This window comes from Lepisma saccharinum, chromosome 7 (genome assembly GCF_977018435.1).
Source record: "Lepisma saccharinum chromosome 7, izLepSacc3.1, whole genome shotgun sequence".
Taxonomy (NCBI): Eukaryota; Metazoa; Arthropoda; class Insecta; order Zygentoma; family Lepismatidae; genus Lepisma; species Lepisma saccharinum.
Genome location: NC_139235.1, coordinates 63,692,720 through 63,714,678, shown reverse-complemented (window position 1 = coordinate 63,714,678; position 21,959 = coordinate 63,692,720). Strand labels below are relative to the sequence as shown.

General features: G+C 37.3%; 1 protein-coding gene across 3 annotated transcripts in view; it reads left to right on the top strand.

The window, feature by feature from the left end:
- The window catches only part of wge (BAH domain and coiled-coil containing protein winged eye), a 184,012-nt gene extending 162,370 nt beyond the window's left edge, over positions 1 to 21,642 (top strand). For all 3 annotated transcript variants that reach the window (XM_083125352.1, XM_083125353.1, XM_083125351.1), the window contains 8 exons: positions 717 to 1,047; positions 4,075 to 4,265; positions 8,900 to 9,128; positions 10,948 to 11,171; positions 12,028 to 12,684; positions 15,307 to 15,498; positions 18,468 to 18,638; positions 19,075 to 21,642. In XM_083125352.1, the coding sequence (XP_082981478.1) occupies positions 717 to 1,047; positions 4,075 to 4,265; positions 8,900 to 9,128; positions 10,948 to 11,171; positions 12,028 to 12,684; positions 15,307 to 15,498; positions 18,468 to 18,638; positions 19,075 to 19,290 (2,211 nt within the window). In that variant the 3' untranslated portion in view covers positions 19,291 to 21,642. The remainder of the gene's footprint in view (positions 1 to 716; positions 1,048 to 4,074; positions 4,266 to 8,899; positions 9,129 to 10,947; positions 11,172 to 12,027; positions 12,685 to 15,306; positions 15,499 to 18,467; positions 18,639 to 19,074) is intronic.
- The last annotated feature ends 317 nt before the right edge of the window (positions 21,643 to 21,959 follow it).

Here is a 21,959-nt window from a genome sequence, read left to right as displayed (position 1 = left end):
CCAACATGTTGAGCTACGCACACTACATGCAATATTACATGTAATACTGAAGAGAATATTTCACTATTTCTTCTACAGTAGGCCTACTGAAGGTGTTCAGTGGGAAACCATTGAGTTTCAGTAGATTTCCAAGTCACACAGTAGAGTACAATTGATTACCGTAAACAGTCTAAATTTCCATCAGGGTATTGTTTCATTTAACTTTCATATTACAATAGTCTCTAAAGAAATTAAGAGTGCAATGTAGCTAAATGGGCCAAGGCTTAGTCTATGTCTTGTGCACGAGTATGTTTCTTCACAAGTTTCAGAACTTCATCCATTTTCTATGTGATAAGGAAGACATTCAGCATATACAGTCACTGAAAATGAATCAGGGGTCAGAGGTGAAAGGGTGTGCAAAAGAGAAAGTTCTAGAAAAAAGTCTTGGCACCAAAATGCCCAGCTTCCATTTTTATTTGTCAAAATAATATTTCTCAACAGTGGTACCCTTATCTAAATTATGCTCCAGGGCATAGTGATTTTTGTTCTTCAATGCATTTTAATTTGTTCTTTATATGGAGTTCAAAGCCATAATATTTGCTCTAGGCAAAATATTTGTTCTTGTAATTCATGGAATTTGTTCTATTTTGCTAAGAGAATGCGGGGTGCAAATAACCTCTGATCTGACGTACCCATTATAATTTTTTCTCAATCGATCATTATTTTTGTTTTTGCAGTTGCCAAAAGCAACCACAAAAGCCACACTGGAACCTGCAAAGTCTGCCGTGAAGCGAAAGACCCCCATGAGGGGGAGGCTATCATCCCTCAAGAAGAAGCCCCCAGTGTCCCTTCGGGAGAAGAGGAAGAGCATAGAGAAGCCAGCAACTTCGCAGGAGCTGATCAAGTCCCTTCGGCAGCAGAACAAGAAAGGATGCTGTGGTGGGAGTAGGACGGGGTCAGCATCTGGATCCAACCGACACCATCACGATGCAGATAATCACGAGAGCAGTTTCAGTGAGGGGGAAAACGTGCCTTTGATTGCCTTGAAAGAAAGACCCAATACTCCAGGTAAATCTTCATCGATGTCCTACATTTTTCACTTCGACCTTCATGTCAGAGTGGTTACAGTAGAATAGGCAAGACAAGAAACTCCTCGCGGGCTCACGCCCAAGCCATACGCAGGGGAGGGACGCACGGAAGCAGGGTTGGCAGTACATATGGGCCAAACTGTCTACGCAGAATGAGAACACAAGAAAAGTAAGCAAGAAGATCTGAGTGGTATGGCGGTAAACGTACAATGGAATGACTGTTCTGCTAAGATGGAATCAATTTTGAACATCTTCAGGGGTTTGTTTATTTTCACCAATAACACAATTCTGGTTTGAACATGTGTGCATCAAAGGGGATGTTGTTTTGAACGAGCTACTGAGTCATGGTATCTTTTCGGGAGGAGGAAGAAGGTGCAGGATTTATTTGTACATTATGGTATGAGGCGTTGTCAACAACAACCATACTGTTTCGTGTCAAATTCGGGATCAACTTCTCTCGTAGCCACTTCTCAAAATTTTGGCCATTCATATTATGGTGGTAATCGCCAGAAGATTTTCCAGATTTGAACTTTAACAGTGCACCTGGAACAAAACCCTTTTCGCCGCCAGCATGTACAACAATTACATGTTGCCCTTTAGACAACGGTGCTTTGATGCCAGCCGCGGTTCCATCCACCCAAGCTTCTTTCTTTGTTGTCGAGCTGTGAAAATAAGTCTCATCAACGTAAACAATGGGTCGCCCTTGTTGACAAAATATTTTTATGGCTTTGAGGTACGATGAACGTAAACTTCTTATTTCGTCCTTTTCTATATGTAATTGTTTAATTATTTTCTGCTTGTTTTCACTTAAACTCTAGGTCACGTATTATCTTACACACACACACACCAGACACTGCCTTGGAACTCTATTCTTTGTTTCAAAACCCTTCGGATACCTTCTAACGTTGGCCTTTACCCGTCCATAAGGTGAAATTCGTGCACAACATGCCTAACAACACACTTATCGAACTCGTTTATATCACTCTTGATTTTTCGGCGAGGTCGTGTTTTATGGGGCATATAAAAGTGTTTCTTCAACGTAGTGCATGCTTTACTTTCTATTACAATTCTTCTCACACTGCTGAATGAAACATCACATGCGCGAGCCACCCTCCTTTGCAACTGTTTTTTAGACATACGAACTCCCACCTCGTCTTTCATAAATGCATTGACATTATATACAATTTCTCGCCCTTGGCTGTGGATTACTTTCCGTCCACCGAGTTTACTTGCTTTCTCTGAACTGCAAGCTTTCATGCTAGCAAGTACACTGCACACAAAATCACACACTTTAAATTAAGACAAGGAAGTCGATCACATTGTTTCTTCGTGCTCACACAACATTTATGACGTTCGGCAATCTTGCCTGTGTGCACGATAAGTTCGCACATGCGCTTGCCGCGTTTCCGACCCAGCACACCAGTGGGAGAGTTTCTTGTCTCATGTCTTGTACTGTAGCACAGTGTGCTACGATGCTAGGAGTCCAAGGTTTAAATCCCGGACTGACTGAGCATGGTTGTTTTTTGTGAGTGTCCCTTCATCAATTACATTGTATCATCACTCATAGTCATTGTTGCAATAAGTCAAAAAACAAAAATCAAACCTTGACTTTTTGCACATACGTATTAGAAACAGATTCAAACAAACATGGAATCACATCATTGTTGCAAAAAGGAATTAAATATGGCAGCCCTGATTCAGCAAGTGTACCTGGAATCTTGTGCTTTATTTATGCCACATTTTGTAATCACATCACTTAATCCAGAAACATACTGTTGAGTGCATGTGGTTGAATGATGAGGAATTTGATATAAGTGAGTAAGTAGTACAGGTGCCCTCCAAAAAATAATAGTATATTGTAATGTACTTACTTGTAACAATCTTAAATTTGAGAATGCAAGGAATACACAAAAAGAATCTTGGTTTTCACCTGTGCCCAGATTTGAGGGTGTTTTATCATCTGAAAATGCCAAGCTGTGATCATTATATTGGCACAGCCCCCAAAATCATTCTGCCCTGCTCACCAGAGGGTCTGTCCAGTATTTTTCATGTGGAGGGGGGGTGTTGTCAGTTTACATTTAGGGGCATAAGGGTAAATTTAGAGCTAAAATGACCATTAATTTTGCCTTTGTGAAAAACGTTTGGGGAGTTGAGGAAATTTTTGGATGTTGTTGGGTGTGTGATCACAGACATCTTCCTTCACATGCCCCTCCATCACTTTCACTCACTTTTTGACATTACTAACTTTCGTAAATGAAAAAGTAAAGTAAAGTAAAGTAAAGTTACCATATTAGATGTAAATCAGACATTGCTAATATACACACGCTGAAGTAATGAAATGCAAATAAAAGCAGCCTTGCCTCACATACATCTTTATTTGTCAAAAAACTAAACTGTATGTGTTTGCTACAACTCTATCCTGTTCCCACCACAGAGAGTGAATGCTGCTGTCAATATACTTGCATCATGTACAGAAGCAAATTCAAAGTATCTGGTGTTCCTCCATGCAATTGCGGAATCAGTTACTCTGTCAAGGAGTGGTTTGGCAACTGTGGCATCTGATTCTCTGACCTCATTGTTTTTTTTTTTGTTTTTTTTTTGTTTTTTTTTGTTTTTTTTTTGTTTTTTTTTTTTTTTTTTGTTTTTTTTTGGTGGATACACTCCTGAACAGACATCTGCAGTTTTGGTGTGAAGAGGACAGAATTAAGCAGCACAGACTGCAAATAAATTTTGCAATGTCTTTGACCACCCTTGAACATATGAACAATGGTACCATCTACCTGCATTAGAGCATTCAAAGTATACTTAGGTTCCACAGCGGTCCAGGAAATTATGATGAGCTAAGTAGCTCATTGACAGCTTGAATCCTTGATTTGAGCAGCAATGCCCTTTTCATGACCATCATCGCCAAATATCTAAGAAAAAGGTTAAATATTGCCTCAACAAATTCATAACCATGTTAACACAAAGGTATTTGCAAAACACTGAGTGCAATCCTTTATTTCAGAGCCAAGATCCTGTATAATCTCGCAGGACGAGCTGCAGGACAAACTCAGAGCTTTGACTGTGATGGGAGGTCTCTTCTACGCTGGCCATATCAATGCTATCCATGCCCCTGATGTTTATGGCATCACATTGGATGGAGAGAGAGGAAATCGGCCTCATATATATTCACGAGAGGAAATCCTGAAAGAAGCTGTAAGTATATTTTACGGCAGTTTTTAAATATTATTATTATTAATAATATATATAAGTGCTGGGCAGAAGCTAGAATTGTGTATGGTTGTTTATGGTAGCATTACTTTTTTAATTTACTCAAGTATCATGTTACTTTCAAAGCTCACAGGCAGAAAGAAGAGAAGTGGAAGAAAATAATGTGGCATTGAATTGTGAAAACGTTGAGGAGACCGAGTGTTTTTATTCTCCATAAAAATAGATGTGAATGTAAACACATTTGTTGCTGGTTTTTTAAGTCATTATGCAGCTTAATAATCAACAGAAAAGAACTGCCTGCATCTGTCACTGAGGACTGATACATGTTATTGAATACACCAGAGGTTTTTCTAAATACAGTAAAACCTCATTCATCCAGACCTCATAAGCTGGACTTCGCTTAATCCGGACAGGCAAAAAAAAAGAAGAAGAATGGAAGGTTTTAAATGTGGCTAGAAGTCAACAAGAGAACTTCCCAAAGAAAAGGCAGTCAACCACTGATGGAATTCTGTTTCCCACAGACTTTGTACTGTATTTTGGCCTATGCCCTTTAAATACACCACAGTAAATGTATTTTGTTGCTATAAACGGAGTTTTAATGCACTTTGTACTGTTATTTTACGTTATTTAAGTTAATTCAGACTTTCATTAAACCGGTCAACTTATCCCCCCATTAGTCCGGATTAACGAGGTTTTACTGTATTAAAGCCATCCTCCATGGTAGAGTGGTTAACACAGTGTTCTACGTTGCCAGAGATACCAGCTTCCAATCCCAGCCTGGTCATGGGTGTTCCTGTGTAAACCAAATCAATCAATCAATCAAAAATTTAAATATTTAAGTGCAATTTGAGAGATTTTTTTACCTTGTGGAAAACTATATATCATGCCCTTGAATAATGCACACAATTTTGAATCAATTCATGTATACAGTACAATGAAAGCTTGATATAATGTCCCATCTTGCTATACTGTATTAGCTCCTATATAGCCAAATGTTTTGTGCTCTTGCCATCAATGCAAGCCACTGCATGTTTGATCCCTGGCGGGAGATAATATATGTTGGAGTTGTCCCAACATCGTGGGGAGATTTGGGGACCAAAGAAGCAGCAGCTCTGGTCTAGAAAGCTGGAAAAGGGTGTATATGAGACTCCACGCACCAACCTTACATTAAAAACATCTTGTCTGGCAAACTCCTGACCTCTGCATAGTTCCACATATAGCCTCCTTTTGTGTGTGGGTGAAGTATGTTCAAAGCATGTGAAAACTTACATAGCCCCCAAATACATTTCTTCCACAAAAATTCTGTATCTGTTCTGAAACAGTGAGACATGATACTAATATGTAAACTTCAGAACTATTAATACTATTAATATTAATTCCAAACCTGCTCTTCTAGCACAATCTCACTTAATAAACATTTTTCTGCCATGTCTGGTTGTTGACAGCTTGGCAATTTTATTTTGGAAGGGACTAGGAGGTTTTTCTTTTCTTCTGTATAGTACTGGTTAATGAGTGGATTCTACAGTTGCAGTTGCACCTTATGAATAATGACCTTGAAAATGTAAATGCAATGTGTAGTTAAATAAAATTTACTTGCACCTTATGAATAATGACCTTGAAAATGTAAATGCAATGTGTAGTTAAATAAAATTTACTAAGTTTTTAATAAAGTGATTTTAGTCAACAAATGAAAATACTAATTTAGTCTGGACTCGAACTTGGATAACACCAATTAGTTGGTATTTCGAACAGAAGTTGAATTCACTTGAAATCATCTTTAATGATGATTCTTGGATAATTTGAATTTTTTCGTGTCTTCTTGGGAGTTCAAATTATTTTTTTTAAAAAAAAAGTCCACTGTAATATTTGGAGTTAGGGCATTTGAAGGGCCAAAGCCCCCTTCCACCACAGATATACTCTGTCCCGGGAATCTTTGGAGCGAGTGAACGAAAGCAAGTCTTTGCGCAAGAGAGAGCTCGACCAATGAAGAAATGCAAGGGAATGGGATTGTTTGGAGGGGGAAAGATGCTGCAGTTACCAGCCTTTGCAGCAGTGTGTTCTGTTTTTCTCCATCGATTCCCGGGTATATTTATCAGTGAACTTCATTTTGTTATAAGACGTAAACAAGTTACTAAAGATATATCCGCGAAACTTACTTGTATATGTTCTATTAATTTCGGTGGCCTCTGCCACCATCCACTTTGGAAATTGATGCTTACTGTTGAGTTGACTTCCGGTTCCTGTTGTTTCCTCGTTTACCCCTAGGGGCGCTGGTGAAGCCATTTCAACTGCTGCGTGTAATGGGTTTGAGTTGTAATAACGGGAGCCAAACATGATGAGCCTGACCACTGTCGATATTCAGTTCATGCGGAAAGTGCATAATTGTATGCATCTCTTTGATTTTGGGGTCAATTAGGGTGTGTGATGTGTGCCTAACTGAGACTTTTTGGATCCTGTGTTTGTTAAACTTGTGGTGCCTTACTAGTCCGGTAGTGGGTTGGGATTTTTTGGCATCCGTTAAGTGCTGTTGTATATGCTCGTTGATGGATCTGATGGATCTGCCAATGTAATGTGAGTTGCATTCACACTCAGCTTCATATACACCTGGGTTGTCTAGTGGTGAAAGGAATGATCTCTTGTGTTTGCTTAGGGCATTGGCTATTTTGTTCATTGGTTTGTGTGCGAGTTTGATGTCATACTGTTTCAGGGTCTTGGTTAGACGGTTGGATGTAGCCTGGTGGTAAGGGAAGGCAAACCATTTAGATTTACTGCTGCTGGCTGGGTGGTGTAGGTTAGGTTGTCGTACTTGCATTTCTGCTTTGCTGCACCATGTAGAGAGTTGATGTACTGTGTATCCATTTTGAAGTCCTATGTCTGTAACTATGGTAACCTCTTCCTTCAAATCTTCTTCACTTGAACAGTTCGACAAAGCTCTTCAGTAGAAGTTAAGCCATACATTGGCTTTATGTTGGGGTGGATGGTTAGAAAGGGAATGGATATATTTGTTCCCTGCCTCTGGTTTTCTATAGACCGTGGTGGTGAATTTGTTGCCCCTCCTTTTGACGGTTAGGTCTAGGTAGTTAATGATGCCTTGGTTTTCCCGTACTATTGTAAATTTAAACCTGGGGTGAATGTTGCTAAGCTTTTCCATAAGTAGATCTATTTCTTCTTCCTTTTTGTAAACGACCAAAGTGTCATCTGTATATCTGCCATATCGTATGTATCGTAGTTCTGGTGAGTGAAGGATATCTTTTTCAGCTAGGTGCATGACAATGTTGGGTATGGGAGTGGGCAGGGGGTTGACCATGGCTAATCCTTCTGTTTGTATGAAATACTTGTCGTGAAATTGAAAATAGTTGTGCCTCAGGCAGATTTCCAATAACTTAGATACCTCAGACACTTCCACTGGACCTTATTGGCCGCCAACCATCTTTCCACGGAGGTGAGGGTAAGGTCGATTGGGATGGAATTATACATGTCGACAATATCGATGATAGCAATTTTGGCATGGTTGGCTTGCACTATTGAGGTTATTAGTTGTTTGGCATCTGCGCTTTTTTTGGTAAATGTACGACAGTTTGTGATTGTGTGCAGAGATTTTCTTTTTTAGCCACTTTGTGAGGTGGACCATTGGTTGGTTGAACCCTGTGATGATGAGGTGCATTGGAATCCCCTGTTTGTGCATTTTTGGAATGCCATAGGCTATGGCGGGTGATGGGTGGGTGTTAAGGAGAAGTTTGCAGTCTTTCTGGTTCAGCATTACACAACTTTCAACTGCACTCTTGATTATGGGTTTGCACTTTTCGGTTGGGTCCCTGTCGATGGTCTTGTAAGAATCACTATTTAGTTTTTTGTGCATTTTACGGGAGTAGTCACCTTTATACATGATCACATATTGGTTTGTTTTATCAGGTTTCATGCACCAACAGTTGTTGGCTTCCAGCCAAGATTTGAAGTCGGTTAGCACTGACCTGATTTTTTGATGGGTCGGGTGGGATTTGGATGCCTTCTGTAGGGCCGCCTTCTGCAAAATGCCTGCTGTCGATGTCCGTATGCTGTCCGCGTGTTGCGGGCTGGGTGCAAAACACGTCGCTTTCTGCTGCACAAATGCTATCCAGGGTGGGGGGGTTCACTGGTTAGCACATTGAATTTTTCGCCGAAATATGTAGCTCCCACCATTACAACAACTCAAACCCATTACGCGCAGCAGACGAAATGGCTGCACCAGCGCCCCTAGCAGTAAATGAGGATACAACAGAACCGGAAGTCAACTCAACAGTAAAGCATCGATTTCCCAAGTGGATGGTGGCAGCGGCCACCGAAATTAATAGAACATTTTCAAGTAAGTTTCACGGATATATCTTTAGTAACTTGTTTACGTCTTATATTATTAACAGCGTTGTTTATTCCCCTTAACATGTATTCATTTTGTTCTTTCTGATTTTGTACTTAAGCAATTCACACTGGTTTTTGGAATTGATAATGCATTTCTTTTGCTATTCAACAGATTTCACAGGGTACGTAGTGCTGGATTCAGTTTGGCTGGAATGTGCCAAGTGTATTCAACAACGAAGCAAATAAAATAAACATGCTGAAAATCTTTTTTGCATTCCTTTCAGATTCTTGAGGTGAAGCCAGTGTCAACCAAGTTCCTCCCTCCAGGGACAAGAGTGTGTGCTTACTGGAGCCAGCAGTACAGGTGCCTTTATCCTGGCACAGTGGCATCACCTTCGTCCCCAGACCCAGAATTAGACCAGAACTTCGTAAACGTTGAGTTTGATGATGGTGACAGTGGACGGATACACATTGATGACATCAGGCTTCTTCCGCCGGACTTTCCTACAGTTGGTATGTGTTTTTTTCTTATTGAGCTAAGGAACATCATAACAATATGTGGAAACAAGTGTTTTTTGTACTTGCCAGGATTTCAAAATGAAATATTTTATTTTCCTAGAGCCAACTTTTTGCTGAGAAATATTCAATAATTATAGGAATTGTAGCTTTCCTTGCGACGTGATTCGATCAAGTATTCTTGGATAATAATAATAATAATACAGGGTGTCTACCTGTCAAGAATATGTCAAGAAATCAACAAGTAGGTCGAAAAAGTCAAGAAATTATGCTTATGGTCCTGTACTGGGATTTGATGAAATTGAATATTTGGAAATCTAAAATTATATTCAGTTCTGGTTAAGGTTTGTTCACTTTGTTTCTTATACGCCCTCTATATTGTGCTGCTGTAATGCGGAAGGCGTATATATATGCTTTATGTTTGTTTCAACTATATTCGATTTACTGTGGCGTATATAGTAACACAGATGTTTGGTGAGATGGCACAGGTGGTAGGAAATGCACAGGGAGTAGGAAATACACAGGGGGTAGGATATTCACAGGGGATTGGGAATGCAAAGGGGATGGGAAATGCACAGAGAGTAGGAAATAAACAGGGGTTAGGCAATGCACAGGGTGTAGGAAATGTACAGTAAGTAGGAAATGACCAAATTGATAACATGCACAGGGAGTAGGAAATGAACATTATTTATATTTGTCATAAAATATGAAAGCCTTTGTATAGATAAGAACTTTATAAAAGAAAAAGGAATGCAAATATTGGTGTATTATTTCAATAAATGTTGTTAAACTGAATTTGACGAAAAAAGTCTACATTTTCCAGCAGCGACTTGTTCAACAAATTCCACACTTAAGGGGTTAAGAATTACATTCTTATATGCGTGAAGTTTTGTAAAGATATTAATGTAATGTGGCCATTTCCCATCCAGGATGAAGTCTGAAGCATTCATTTTTACATGCATTGATAATTAAAGCAAGTTCTAAATCTCTTGTTAAAGTACAGCTTCAGTTTTCATCTTAATGGGCCTTGTGGTAGGGGTAGTAAAAACATCAATTTTCTTAAATTTTCCAACTATAGCTAAGTAGGGCCGAAGAAAAATGAAATACAAAAAGGTCAAGAATGGAAAGAAAGGACAAGAAAAAATCATGGAAAAGTCAAGAATTTTGGATTTGTTATATTGGTAGACACCGTGTAATAATACTATACAGGTAGTTTATTTTTGTTCAATAATTTTGACCAGTGCTGAAGAAATGTGCTTCTCTTGAATAGTAAATACAGTTTAGCACTTCAAACCTTTTTATTATCATGTTAAAGCACCACAGAAAGGAAGATAGGTCTTTTTTTTTCTTCAAATAGAAGAGAGAGGAGGGAGAGTCTCTCTCTCCTATCTTAACCTTTCTCTGGATTTCATTCTTTCTTTCTTCATACAGAGAAAAAGAGAGAGAGAGAGAGTGAGACAGAGGAAGAAAGAAAGTGAAATAATTCTCTCTCTCTCTCTCTCTCTCTCTCTCTCTCCCCCTCCCTCCCTCCCTGCCTCCACCCCCCTTCCTCATTTCTTTCTATCCATCTCTCTATAGAGAGAGTGGGTATTGAAAGAGACAGAGAGTGAGAAAAAATAAACATATTCTTCTCTCCTCTCTCTCATAGAAGAGAGTTGGGAGAAAGAGAGAGAGAATGTTTTGCCAAAATGAGTGGGAACCCTGTGTATGTGATATCTGTAGCTTTTTTTATTCTCCCAATATATGAACATTATTTATGATCATTAATTTACTGGTGGTTTAGCACTGATTCCATGCTTCTGTATGTCATCTTCAGAGTACGATCCAAACCCTCTGATGTCCCTAGCAAAGCGAAGGCGGAGAGCTTCAGGTGCAAGCAGCGAGAGTCACTCCAAGGATCGCAAAAGCAGCACAGAGAATGCAGGAACGTCTGAAGTAGCTGGGAAGAAGACAACTGCAAAAGACAAACCGAAGGAGGGAGAAACTACGACAGCAGCCACTAAGGAGGATGTTGGGAAGCAGAAAGGCCCAGAGTCAGAGGTAGGTGCACGAATCTTATGTTCAAACATTCATCCATCCAACACCAGGAGTAACTTTGGTAGAGGCAGAAATATTTGTGTTTCTAGCATCCATGAACACAGACACACACACACATACATATATCTGACTGTACCACACCTTGTTATCAGCATGTTGAAGTGCACAGTAAAATTCATTGTATTTTTATGAATGTCATAAGACTTAGATGGGCAGGTCATGTGGCATGAATGGTAGAAGAAAGAAGAGTTTACAGAATTCTTTTTGGGACATTTGATGGTAAGAGACTTGTATGAAGGCCAAGAGAAATCCGTGAGGATGGAAAAGATCGGATTGATGTTGCCCAGGATAGGGACAGATTTATTTATTTATTTATTTTCACCTATAACAGAGCTCTGGCTCCAATTTCAACAATACAAAACAAAAGGAAGAAGAAAGAGGAACAAAACTACACTAATCATTGCGTAAGGAATACCAGCACAAATTTTGTACACATCATAAATCTAAAAATGATATTTATGAAGTATAACAAGATACATGTCTATGCATATGCAGACATTCATCACTATGCACATGTATATACTCATATATAAACAAATATACACACATACGGACATAATTATATTTACAAACATACCCATTTACACAGAAACATGTATAATTCTTTAGAAGTTTAATTTGTTCATAATGTTCTTTGAAGAACAGTCAGGAATTGCTTGAATGGCATAGCAAAATGGAAGGTTTGTGTTGCTGCAGGTATAAACCTCCTGGTTTAAGAAGGCTAGAGAGTTAAGTTAGTTAAGAGAGTGTTAATTTTTGATGACATGTGAAGGGAATGAGCAATTTCCTTTCGTTTTAGGTTCCTGCATCGTCAACCACCGCACCTGCAAAAGCATCTGTGCTGCAACCTAATGAGACCTTGCAAGGAACGAGCATCCCGTCAGATGAAAAGGACGTGAAAGATAAGGAAGTGACAGACAAGAAAGACAGGGAAAAGAAACGTCTGAAGAGGAAGGAGAAGTACAAGAGGAGAGAGAAGCTGAAGCGGTTGCTGGCCAGAGAAGGGAAACTTGCCAAGAGAAAGCACAAGAAGCACAAGGCAAGATGCGAGGAACACAAGCATAAGCATCACCACCACCACCGCAAGCACAGGCACAAGCACAACCGGGACAGGCACAGATCAAAGGAGATGCTGACATCATCTTTGTCTGTCGAGTCGCCAATTTCAACCTCGGGCGGAGAATCTAAGCTGTCGGGTGAAGAGTCGCCGTCAACTACCTCAGTTTCCAGCACCATGGATGCGGCAGATCATGCAGAGAAGCCGGAGCGCACAGTCAAGTTCAAACCCCAAGATGAGGAAATCCCTCCAGCGATGGAAGAGCCCGAAGAAGAGAAAGACCAAGAAGAGAGCAGCCAGAACGAAGAGCAGAGCGAATCAGACGAGGTGGAGGAGCAGTCTGCTGAGGCAGAGAAGGATCCGTCAGCTGGGAAGGCTGATGGAAAGAAAAGTGCAAAGGTAAGTTTTTGTTGTTTTTTCTTCTATGTCCGTATTGCTTGCATTGTAGAATTATTTCTCTTGTAGTTCATGGTTCTTACAAGCACATAAACACAATTTTCAACATAACATTTTGGGAGAACACATTCTCTTCAGCTCCTGAAATGTTACATTGAATATTGCATTTGTGCTTGTAATAACTGTAAACTACAAGGATATCTTATTTTATTTATATCTTATTTGTTCCCTTTGGAATATCAAACTTCGGATGGCACAGAAAAATCATGAATGGAAAGAGGACAGGTTAAGGATTTGATTTGCAGGTGGAAAAGTCAAAACTTCAAGAGAAGTAAATAGTTTTTTGAATTGCAAAATATGCTTGTGTTTTGTGCAAATATCTAAATATTAGCAAAGGAGAACTAAAATTGTTACCAAGAAAGAAAAAGTACATAGCGAAGGTGAATGAATAATGACGATGAGTGCATCGGAATGTATGGCCATTTTGCACCCTTCAATGTATATGTGGAAATATCCCCTCAGGTGGAACAGTTTGTGTCCAGCCAGATGTGAGGATCCTAAACTCCTTATCCACCGACCTTTTCCCATGGCAAGCTGAGGAAAGAGAGGTCTGTGTGCTGGTCATAGGAGGAGGAGAAAACTTAGCACTACGTTCATGGGAGTATTACTTTATTTGTTCTTTTGGGAATATCAAACTTTGGATGGCACAAAAAACATATACGGAAAGAGGACAGGTTAAGGATTTGATTCACAGGTGGAAAAGTCAAATCTTCAATTTGATTAGCCATAACTTGAAGTTGTTTTGCTTTTCTTCTCCATAAGGAATACATGGGATTCTGAAAATTCTCATTGATCATATTTTTCAAACATCCAGCTTAATAATTAACTTGCAAACGCACTTCCACTTGCAACAAGGGCAGAAATTCATAGTCCCTTGTATAGTCTGGTTTCTTTTTAATAGCAGTCCCCATTCCAACGATATTGAAATAAATGCACACCTGGTGCGAAATTGTCACTCTTTGCCTTAAAGTTAAATACTTGTAAAGATCTCCTTGAGAAAGATTAAAGGACCTGCACAGGACATGCAAACTTAAGGATACACTAAAAAACTTCCTCAGAGAGAGTGGAAAAGACCCACTCTTCTCACAAAGCTAAAAATATTAGTTAAAATTAGGCTTACCATACGTCTGGGATTAGCCCGGACAGTCCTGGTTTTTCAGTGCTGTCCGGGGTTTTGAGAATCTGAACATGAAAATAGCTACCGGTATTGAATATTCACCACCAGGATTTCTGAGAAGGTAATTCAAAACCAACAGGTTCAAGTTATGAAGAAGTACCAGATACTATTGAAGAGAAGTGGCAAGCAATTTTTAAGGTGTTTCAAAAGACTGATATTTCATGTACCCACATTTCTAAAATGGTTGAGTTTGCTATGTTTTTGCGTGGAACATCTGCTCCAGTTGAGAGAGTATTTTCAATTATGGGGAATATTTGGTCTGCAGAAAGCGGTAGACTTCTAGTATCCACTGTTAAACATCTGCTGAATGTTAAAATTAATTCAGAACTTTCATGTTGTGAATTTTATGATGTTATTAAAACAAACAAGCCATTTCTGAAAAAAGTCATGTCTTGTGAAAAGTACAACTGAGTCAACCAACAGATAATGGCTACCTAAAACAGAGAGGTTTCCTAAACATCAGAAAATGTATTATTCAATTAAACATATGAAAATTAATCGATTGATTTTAGAAAAAAATGTTAATATTTTTTCTTGTTCAATTTATGGTTTAATGTTCCAATAAAATGTTAAGGCTTTTAAGTAATTTCAATTTATTTTTGTAAAAAAAAAAAACCCTGAAATTCAGCAGTAACGAGTTGATCGCGAATATGTCCTGGGTTGGGCCCAAAAAAATATGGTATGCCTAGTTAAAATGATCTCGTCATATTTCAACATGGATGATAAATTGCTGGGAAGACTGAAGCTTTGTCTAAGGAATTGAAAATCCGCACATTTGATTGAATTGATTGAATTATGGTTTCAAGTCCACTTTATGCACAGAAAGGCTAATTGGGCCTGGATGTACAGTTTAAAGTGGGATCCAAACCACTGTGCCATGTGTCTCCACTGGGTATCAAACCTGGGACCCCTTGATTACAAGGCGACAACGTTCCCACTACACCATCGGGGAGGTCCCCGCACGTTTGAGAAGGATGTGCTGAAGAATTAAAACATTACAGACTGGACACAACAGAGGGTCCAGCCCTCGCAGCAAATGGTGATGTGTAGGACTGACAAATGGATATTAAAGAGCATGGAAAGTCAAGAACAAAAGTTTTCCAAAGAATTTAAATTTTGGCAGATGAGAAAATGGACAGGTTAGCATGTACATAGAGACTAAGGACTGAGGAAAATAAATTACAGATCTAACAACTACTGGTATTTATTTATGTATTTTAATAGGAAGAAGGGACAAATGTTGGTAGACAAAATTTGTTTCTACAGAATACACAATATATTTCGTTAAGACCTCTCCAATCATTCACCATCAAAATGCAACAGCAAATATTACTGAAGTGGCTTGTTCATTTGCATCTGTACTGAATTGTGTCATTCTTCTTTTTCAGCAGAAGGATAGCGGGAAGCCAAAGAAAAGGGACAGGCAACCATCTCTCGAGAGTCGCAGCAAGATAGCCGCGTTCCTTCCAGCACGGCAGCTTTGGGGTTGGTCAGGGAAAGGGTTCAAGAGGCCCGGAGCTAAAGGCCGAGGCAAGAAAGAGTTCTTCAAGTCGATCCAGCGGGGCAAAGAAACGATCACAGTAAGTTAATTAAATTTATTTATGAAGGTTAAATTCTACTCATGTTAGGATTCTTATTTTCATGGAAAGGTTGCTGAAAGTAGCATTTTAACATACTGTTATTTACATAGTTTTATTCTTTGATTCAGCACATTCAATTAAGTTTACATATTATGGCAGAATTGATTCCACTCAATGTCCCAGTTATTCCTGTCAATATGATTACTTGACAATTGCAGCAGATATTGGGCACATTCACACACACACAAAACTATGACAGATGTAATGTACTGTATTTACCGTTACGTAAATGCTGATGACTTTCAACCGAAACTATCTTTTTGTATAATATACAAAACTATGCTACATGTGTCTCCTCCCTGTCATCTTGCCACTAGCAGACAACTATGTTGACTGTAGGTAGCACGTGAAATCCTTGATGGCTAAAGCAGCAATTGCTGCCTCGCTTTGCTTCAACGTTGAGCATTCCTGGAGGCACTCATTGTTGCTGAGGATTAGGGGTGGCCAAATCCGGATAAAATTTTATTCATATATCAGATATTTTCTATCCAAATTTCAAATATCTGGATATCGAATATTCTAATGTTCAGATTATCAAAACTATCTGAATTATACAGATTACCCGAAGTGTTCGGATATCCGAATGTGTGCATTATCCAGACAATTTTATCATTTATACATTTTACAGGCTATCCTCATATTCTTTTATTCATGATTTTTCATATCTCACTACAGATTTTCTACAAATCCTTCATCAAATCTGTTCTATCCATATATCAATACTATACATATCTGGATATCCAAATTATCCAGATATTTAGATTTTCCAAATATTTGGATATCTGGATTTTGTGATCATCCCTGCTGAGGATAGCTGTAGTTCTTAGAATAGCACAATTCCATTATTTCACGATTAGCCAGTGTCAGGAAAGCGAAGTAAAATAAACCAAACCAAACTCCCATTATTTCATCAGAATATTGAAGTAGCTTCCATTTATAATGGTGCAGAAATAATAAGAATTGAGCACACACATACATATTGTGCATAATTCCTATGATATTTGGATTTCAATCCTATTATTTTCATAATTTCAAATATAATACTGTAAACTTGATGACACAACAGCCCAATGAAGTCATGACCTGCAAAGCAGATTTTCATTATGTAAAGTGTGGTCAGTGCATAGAATCTCATTGCTAGTGTGGAGTCGCTACTCTTTTCAAGTAGCACCGCATTTTCTTCATGGTGCTGGATCACCACCACCACCAATCTCATCAGGAATCGAACCTAGGACCACTCATATGAAAAGCAAAGGTTCTAGCCATTCATGTACAAGAGATTCTTTGTAATATAAATACCAGGTGCTATAATTTTATTTATAAGCTAGATATACAGTATTGGCCAAATTATTGGATCCATTAGTTGATAAAATGAAACACAGATAAACACTTTATTTGGAGGAAATTTACAGATTTAATGTTTTGTGATGCACATTGCATTGTTATACACACTGCAAGTATGTATTATCACTACTTCTTCATATGACCACGTTTGGTCTTCATCTTTGGCTCTTTTATAGCCAAGGTGTACACTGCTTGTGTACAATTCCATTTCACTCTTATTCCTAAACTTCAAACCACGTGGTTTATGAAATTCATGTTGCTCCGGATTTACAAATAAAGAACACCCTTACAACAACCAGAATTAATATTATTTCCTTTCTTATAACCAAAACAAATAGCATAAGTAACACGGTAAACAATGTACATATTGTTCCAGCCATTTATGCGAATGTGCAATGAATCATGGTGCCACCTATTTTTTGGACACAGTAATAGAAAGGATTGTGGGAAACAAGATAATATCAAAGCAGACAAACAGTTTAATCCTATAAAAAGTTATAACAATCGTCAAATATATTTAGTTAGAACACTTTCAAAACAAGGAAATGTGCTTCTTTTTTTTACATTGAGTCCAATAATTTGGCCAATACTGTACATAGCCCAGAAAAATGAATGGATTTGATCATCTTCTAATGCAAATACTTCAGTCTCTGCTGATTCAAATAAGAAGTTTGTGAAACGTAAACATTTTGTTTCAATCTCCATGCTGTGTATATCAGTTAGCACAGTAATTTTCATCTTGAATTCTGTAGAATCCTCATTGTTACTTGTTTAGAGCTATTTTAGATGCTGCATATATAAAGTTTCGTGTTTTTGTGTTGTGAATTGGATCATTTTTCCAATTAATTTTGAAGGACCACTGCTTTCGTTAATGGAAATCTCGCCAAGAAACAAGATACTACCGTCACCCGGGAACAAACAAAGCAGTGATGCAGTACCATCTCTGTCCCAGATGTTGTATCCTCATTTATTGAAGGCAGTGGCCCTTTGAAAATAATTAGAACAAGCAATGCAATTCAGAAATACGAAACTACAATATTAAAACTGCATTTATCGCATCCATCGTGAATACTTTAGATGCATTTCTGATTTTCTGTGATCTCAATTACAAAGCCATTTTACCATCACTTGGGACAATGAATCAAGATCAACTGAAAACATGAATTTCAAACATTATGATCATATGAATAAATGTTTTCGGGTTTCCAGCCAGGTTAAATCGATGTTAGCTTCCAACGTTTCGAGCGCATACATCGCTCTCATCATCAGGGAATGTGATTATGTTGTGATTTCTTGATGATGAGCAATGTATGCCCTCGAAACATTGGAAGCTAATGCCGATAAAAACCTGGCTGGTAAACCAAGAACACTTGTTCCAATCACGTCGCCAGGAAAGCTACAATTCTTATGATGATCATAAGTACAAAAATGCAAGATTACATAAATTGTACGGTAGAAACCAGAAAGTTTGCAATGAGGGATAAAAAAAAGTACACACAAATTTAATTCCATGTGCAGTAATAAGTACGGCATTGAAATTATCATATTGTATGTGTCTTCTGCAGGTTGGTGACTGTGCGGTGTTTCTTTCAACTGGGCGTCCTGATAGGCCATACATTGGTCGCATTGAAATGATGTGGGAATCATGGGGTGGTAACATGGTGGTGAAGGTGAAGTGGTTTTATCACCCTGAAGAGACTAAAGGAGGGAAGTGCCTTTCTGCTCTCAAATATCCGGTAAGTCTACTTCCTTGATTTTGCATGTGCTAATAAATTACAAAAATGACTAATTTCTAGTTATGTACTTTCAACTAAGATCCGAATTTTTTAATTCACCTGGGTTCTCATCTAGAGACAATCATCATATTTAAACATTACAAACCAGTGGAATCAAATTGTACCTGTGCATTCATCTAAAAAATAGAACAAACTTTTAGGCTGCAAATAAAAATATTTCACTGGAAAAGTTATCAGCAGTTTTGCTAATCTACCATGACACAAATCGGTCAGTACTGATAGTGTACTCGTTAATGCATCTCATTTGTACAAATTGTGTTGGCTGTTAGGTCAATAAAATGAAATTGTTCATGTCCTAGAAACTGTTTATTGCTTTTACACAGAACCTGTTTCAAAACAAGGATAGAGACCTAAATTGTTTCTTTTGCTTTTACAGGGAGCCTTGTTCCAGTCCCCACATATAGATGAAAACGATGTACAAACAATTTCTCACAAGTGTGAGGTTCTTGCCTTTGAAGAATACAAGAAGAAAATTGGTGAAGAACCATCACGGTACAACAGTATATACGACAACAATGATATATACTACTTGGCTGGATCATACGATCCAACAAATGGTGTTCTGACTATGGAACCTGGAGTATGCAGTTAGATCTACCTTTGCAAATAAGTAAATAGTCTCAATTTTCTTACAAGGAAATATTGACTGTTTGATAAACAGGAAACAACTGGTGCTGTGTGTTATGTACTTTGTTTTTTGCACACTTGGTGTGCAGTTAAACCTATGTACATTATCAAAGTAAAGATGAGGATTACTTGTTTCGAAGTATATAAATGTTATAAATGAAGAAATATTTGCCTTAGTGATCTTGGGACAGTCCAAGATGTTGCAATGCCTCAAAGGGAAAAGATAGTGAAGGATTCTGAGGGAGTTTGTTGTATTTGTCTGCAGTCTGGGTGCAATAGTAAGAGAAAGGGGTATCAACCACTTTGATACCCTTGTTTCTTTTTGTAGATATCTATAGTTTATCTTCAATCGATGCTATTCTAATGAGACAAGTTTTTTTAAAAAAAAAATACTGTCTCCATGTTTTTTCATTTCATATTATTTTTCCATACTGAGTGAGGGTGTCGTGTGTGTATGTATGTATATAAAAAAAAGCATCTATTTTGAATATCATAGAAGTTGAGTCCTCAGTGCAGATTATGAACTTAGAAGACTGCAGTGTAGGGAGGGAGTGGATTATGTTGTCACAACACAGTTGAAACAAGTATGTCCATTAAACACACCCCTATGTCAAGAATTTTGAAATACAATTGCAGTGTGTAGATTTTTTAAAACTCTTTAAGTGTATTTGATTTGTGCCACACCTAATTTGCAGCAATTGTTTGTTAATATCATTACAATTATTGTTTTACTGTGAACATGGTGTAATAACCATACTTTTTTTAACATTTGCTTCCTCCATACCTAGTTTTGCATACATATGCAGCAGGTAAACTGCTAAACAGAGCATCAAAAACTCCAAACTTAAGTATGCAAGCTACATTTTCATTTTATACCAGTGTAATTTACCCTGTTGTTCTAGAGCATTTTACATATTCTACAAATATCCAGTGTTACTATTCTCTGAGTTGTACATTATTTTTTTGTGCACCAGATATGTATTTTTAATAATGGCCACACAATAGCATTATTCTTAATAGAATATAGTATTAGCAGTGGGGAAAAAAAAAAGTTGTTAAAGCGTCCACGTGAATTGTATACCTAAAAAAAACTACAAAATGCAAGGTATAGTAGTGAACGCATGTCTCTGTAATATATTTATTGTGTTCTAAAAAAACCTGTTTACATTATGCAGTTTGTGTTTTCATGATCACCCTTCCTCCTTTCTTTGTGTACGAGAGAGAATTTTGTTGAAGAACCCAGACAAAAATTATGCAAATATACCGTTACTCTCTATCATGCCTCTCTGTATAAAACAAGATACCATGTCATTTGAAAAATCTATGCATTCAGTGTAGTGTAAGTCAACATATTAACTAGTCTTTTTTTTATATTTATTTTTAATAATTTCTGTTCCCTGATGTAGTCGTACGTATAACCATTTCATTGTTCTTACACATTTTTCCTCTTTAAGACAATGACAAGTATTATTATAATTTCCCTCCATTCTATGTAAAGTATAGTGTGTTTAGATGTAGCATTTTTTTATATATATATATTTCTGCAACAAGAAAAAGTTTCAGCTTTTAATTTTTTTCTTTATGAGTAGGTTAATTTTTTTAACAAAAAATATGCAGCTTTATTATTAAAGGAACTTATAGAATTGCTATATCAGATACAGTACATTCTCCCCAGGCATTTATATTAAAAAAATATTTATGTAAATACATATATATATATATATAAATATATATATACTTATCAAAATACGCTTATACCATAAAGTTATACAGTCTTCTATGTTTCTAGGTGCTGTCATTTTTAAATGTGTTTAAAAAAAAAGGGATGTGTGATTTTTCTTTGCAAGTGAGAATGAATGAAAGCTGTATTTGAAATAACAAAAAAGAAAGAAAATAAAGAAGAGAAAATCACCATTGCCATATTGAAATGGGTGCTATAGTCATTTTAGCAGGAAAAAATCATAGGAAAACAGAGTTTTTAAGAACTATGTATGTATCTATAATATTCAAGGTATTTTTTGACAAATCCTGCGCACTTAGTTTGTAACAAGTATCATATGTATTAATGCCAGAAACAAATCTTTACAGAAATGGAAGTTATTTAAAAAAATAACAGAAAAGCAAGAGAAAAAAAGTGTACTAGTAGCTTTTATGGAGATCTGAGGCTCAAAGTATTCTGTATTTATTTTTGAGCATGTCGATATGACAAAAAAAGTGTGTGATAAAAATAAACGTTTTAACTTTTATGTTTTGTACATACACTGTACATAATAACTGTATGAAGAATTTAAAAACAAAGATGAAATAATAATAAACATGGCAATATTATAAAAAAGTATGTTTTATTTTAACCTTAAAAATCTAGGATAATTACTTATATATCAATACTGTAGTATTCAGGTCAGGGAGTTAGAGGATGGACTTGTGGGGCCTACACGAGGGGAAATAGTTGTAAAGGGCCACAAAAGGGGAAGAACATGAATATATGAAATGTTAAAAAATATAACTACCATTTGACATTTTCTTATCTGTTATTTTATTTAAAGGGAAAAAATTTCCTCTAAAAAGGACAAAATAGGAAAAATTATTGTCAAAGAAAGGGGAAAGAAAGGACTATAGTGTTTCATTTAAAAT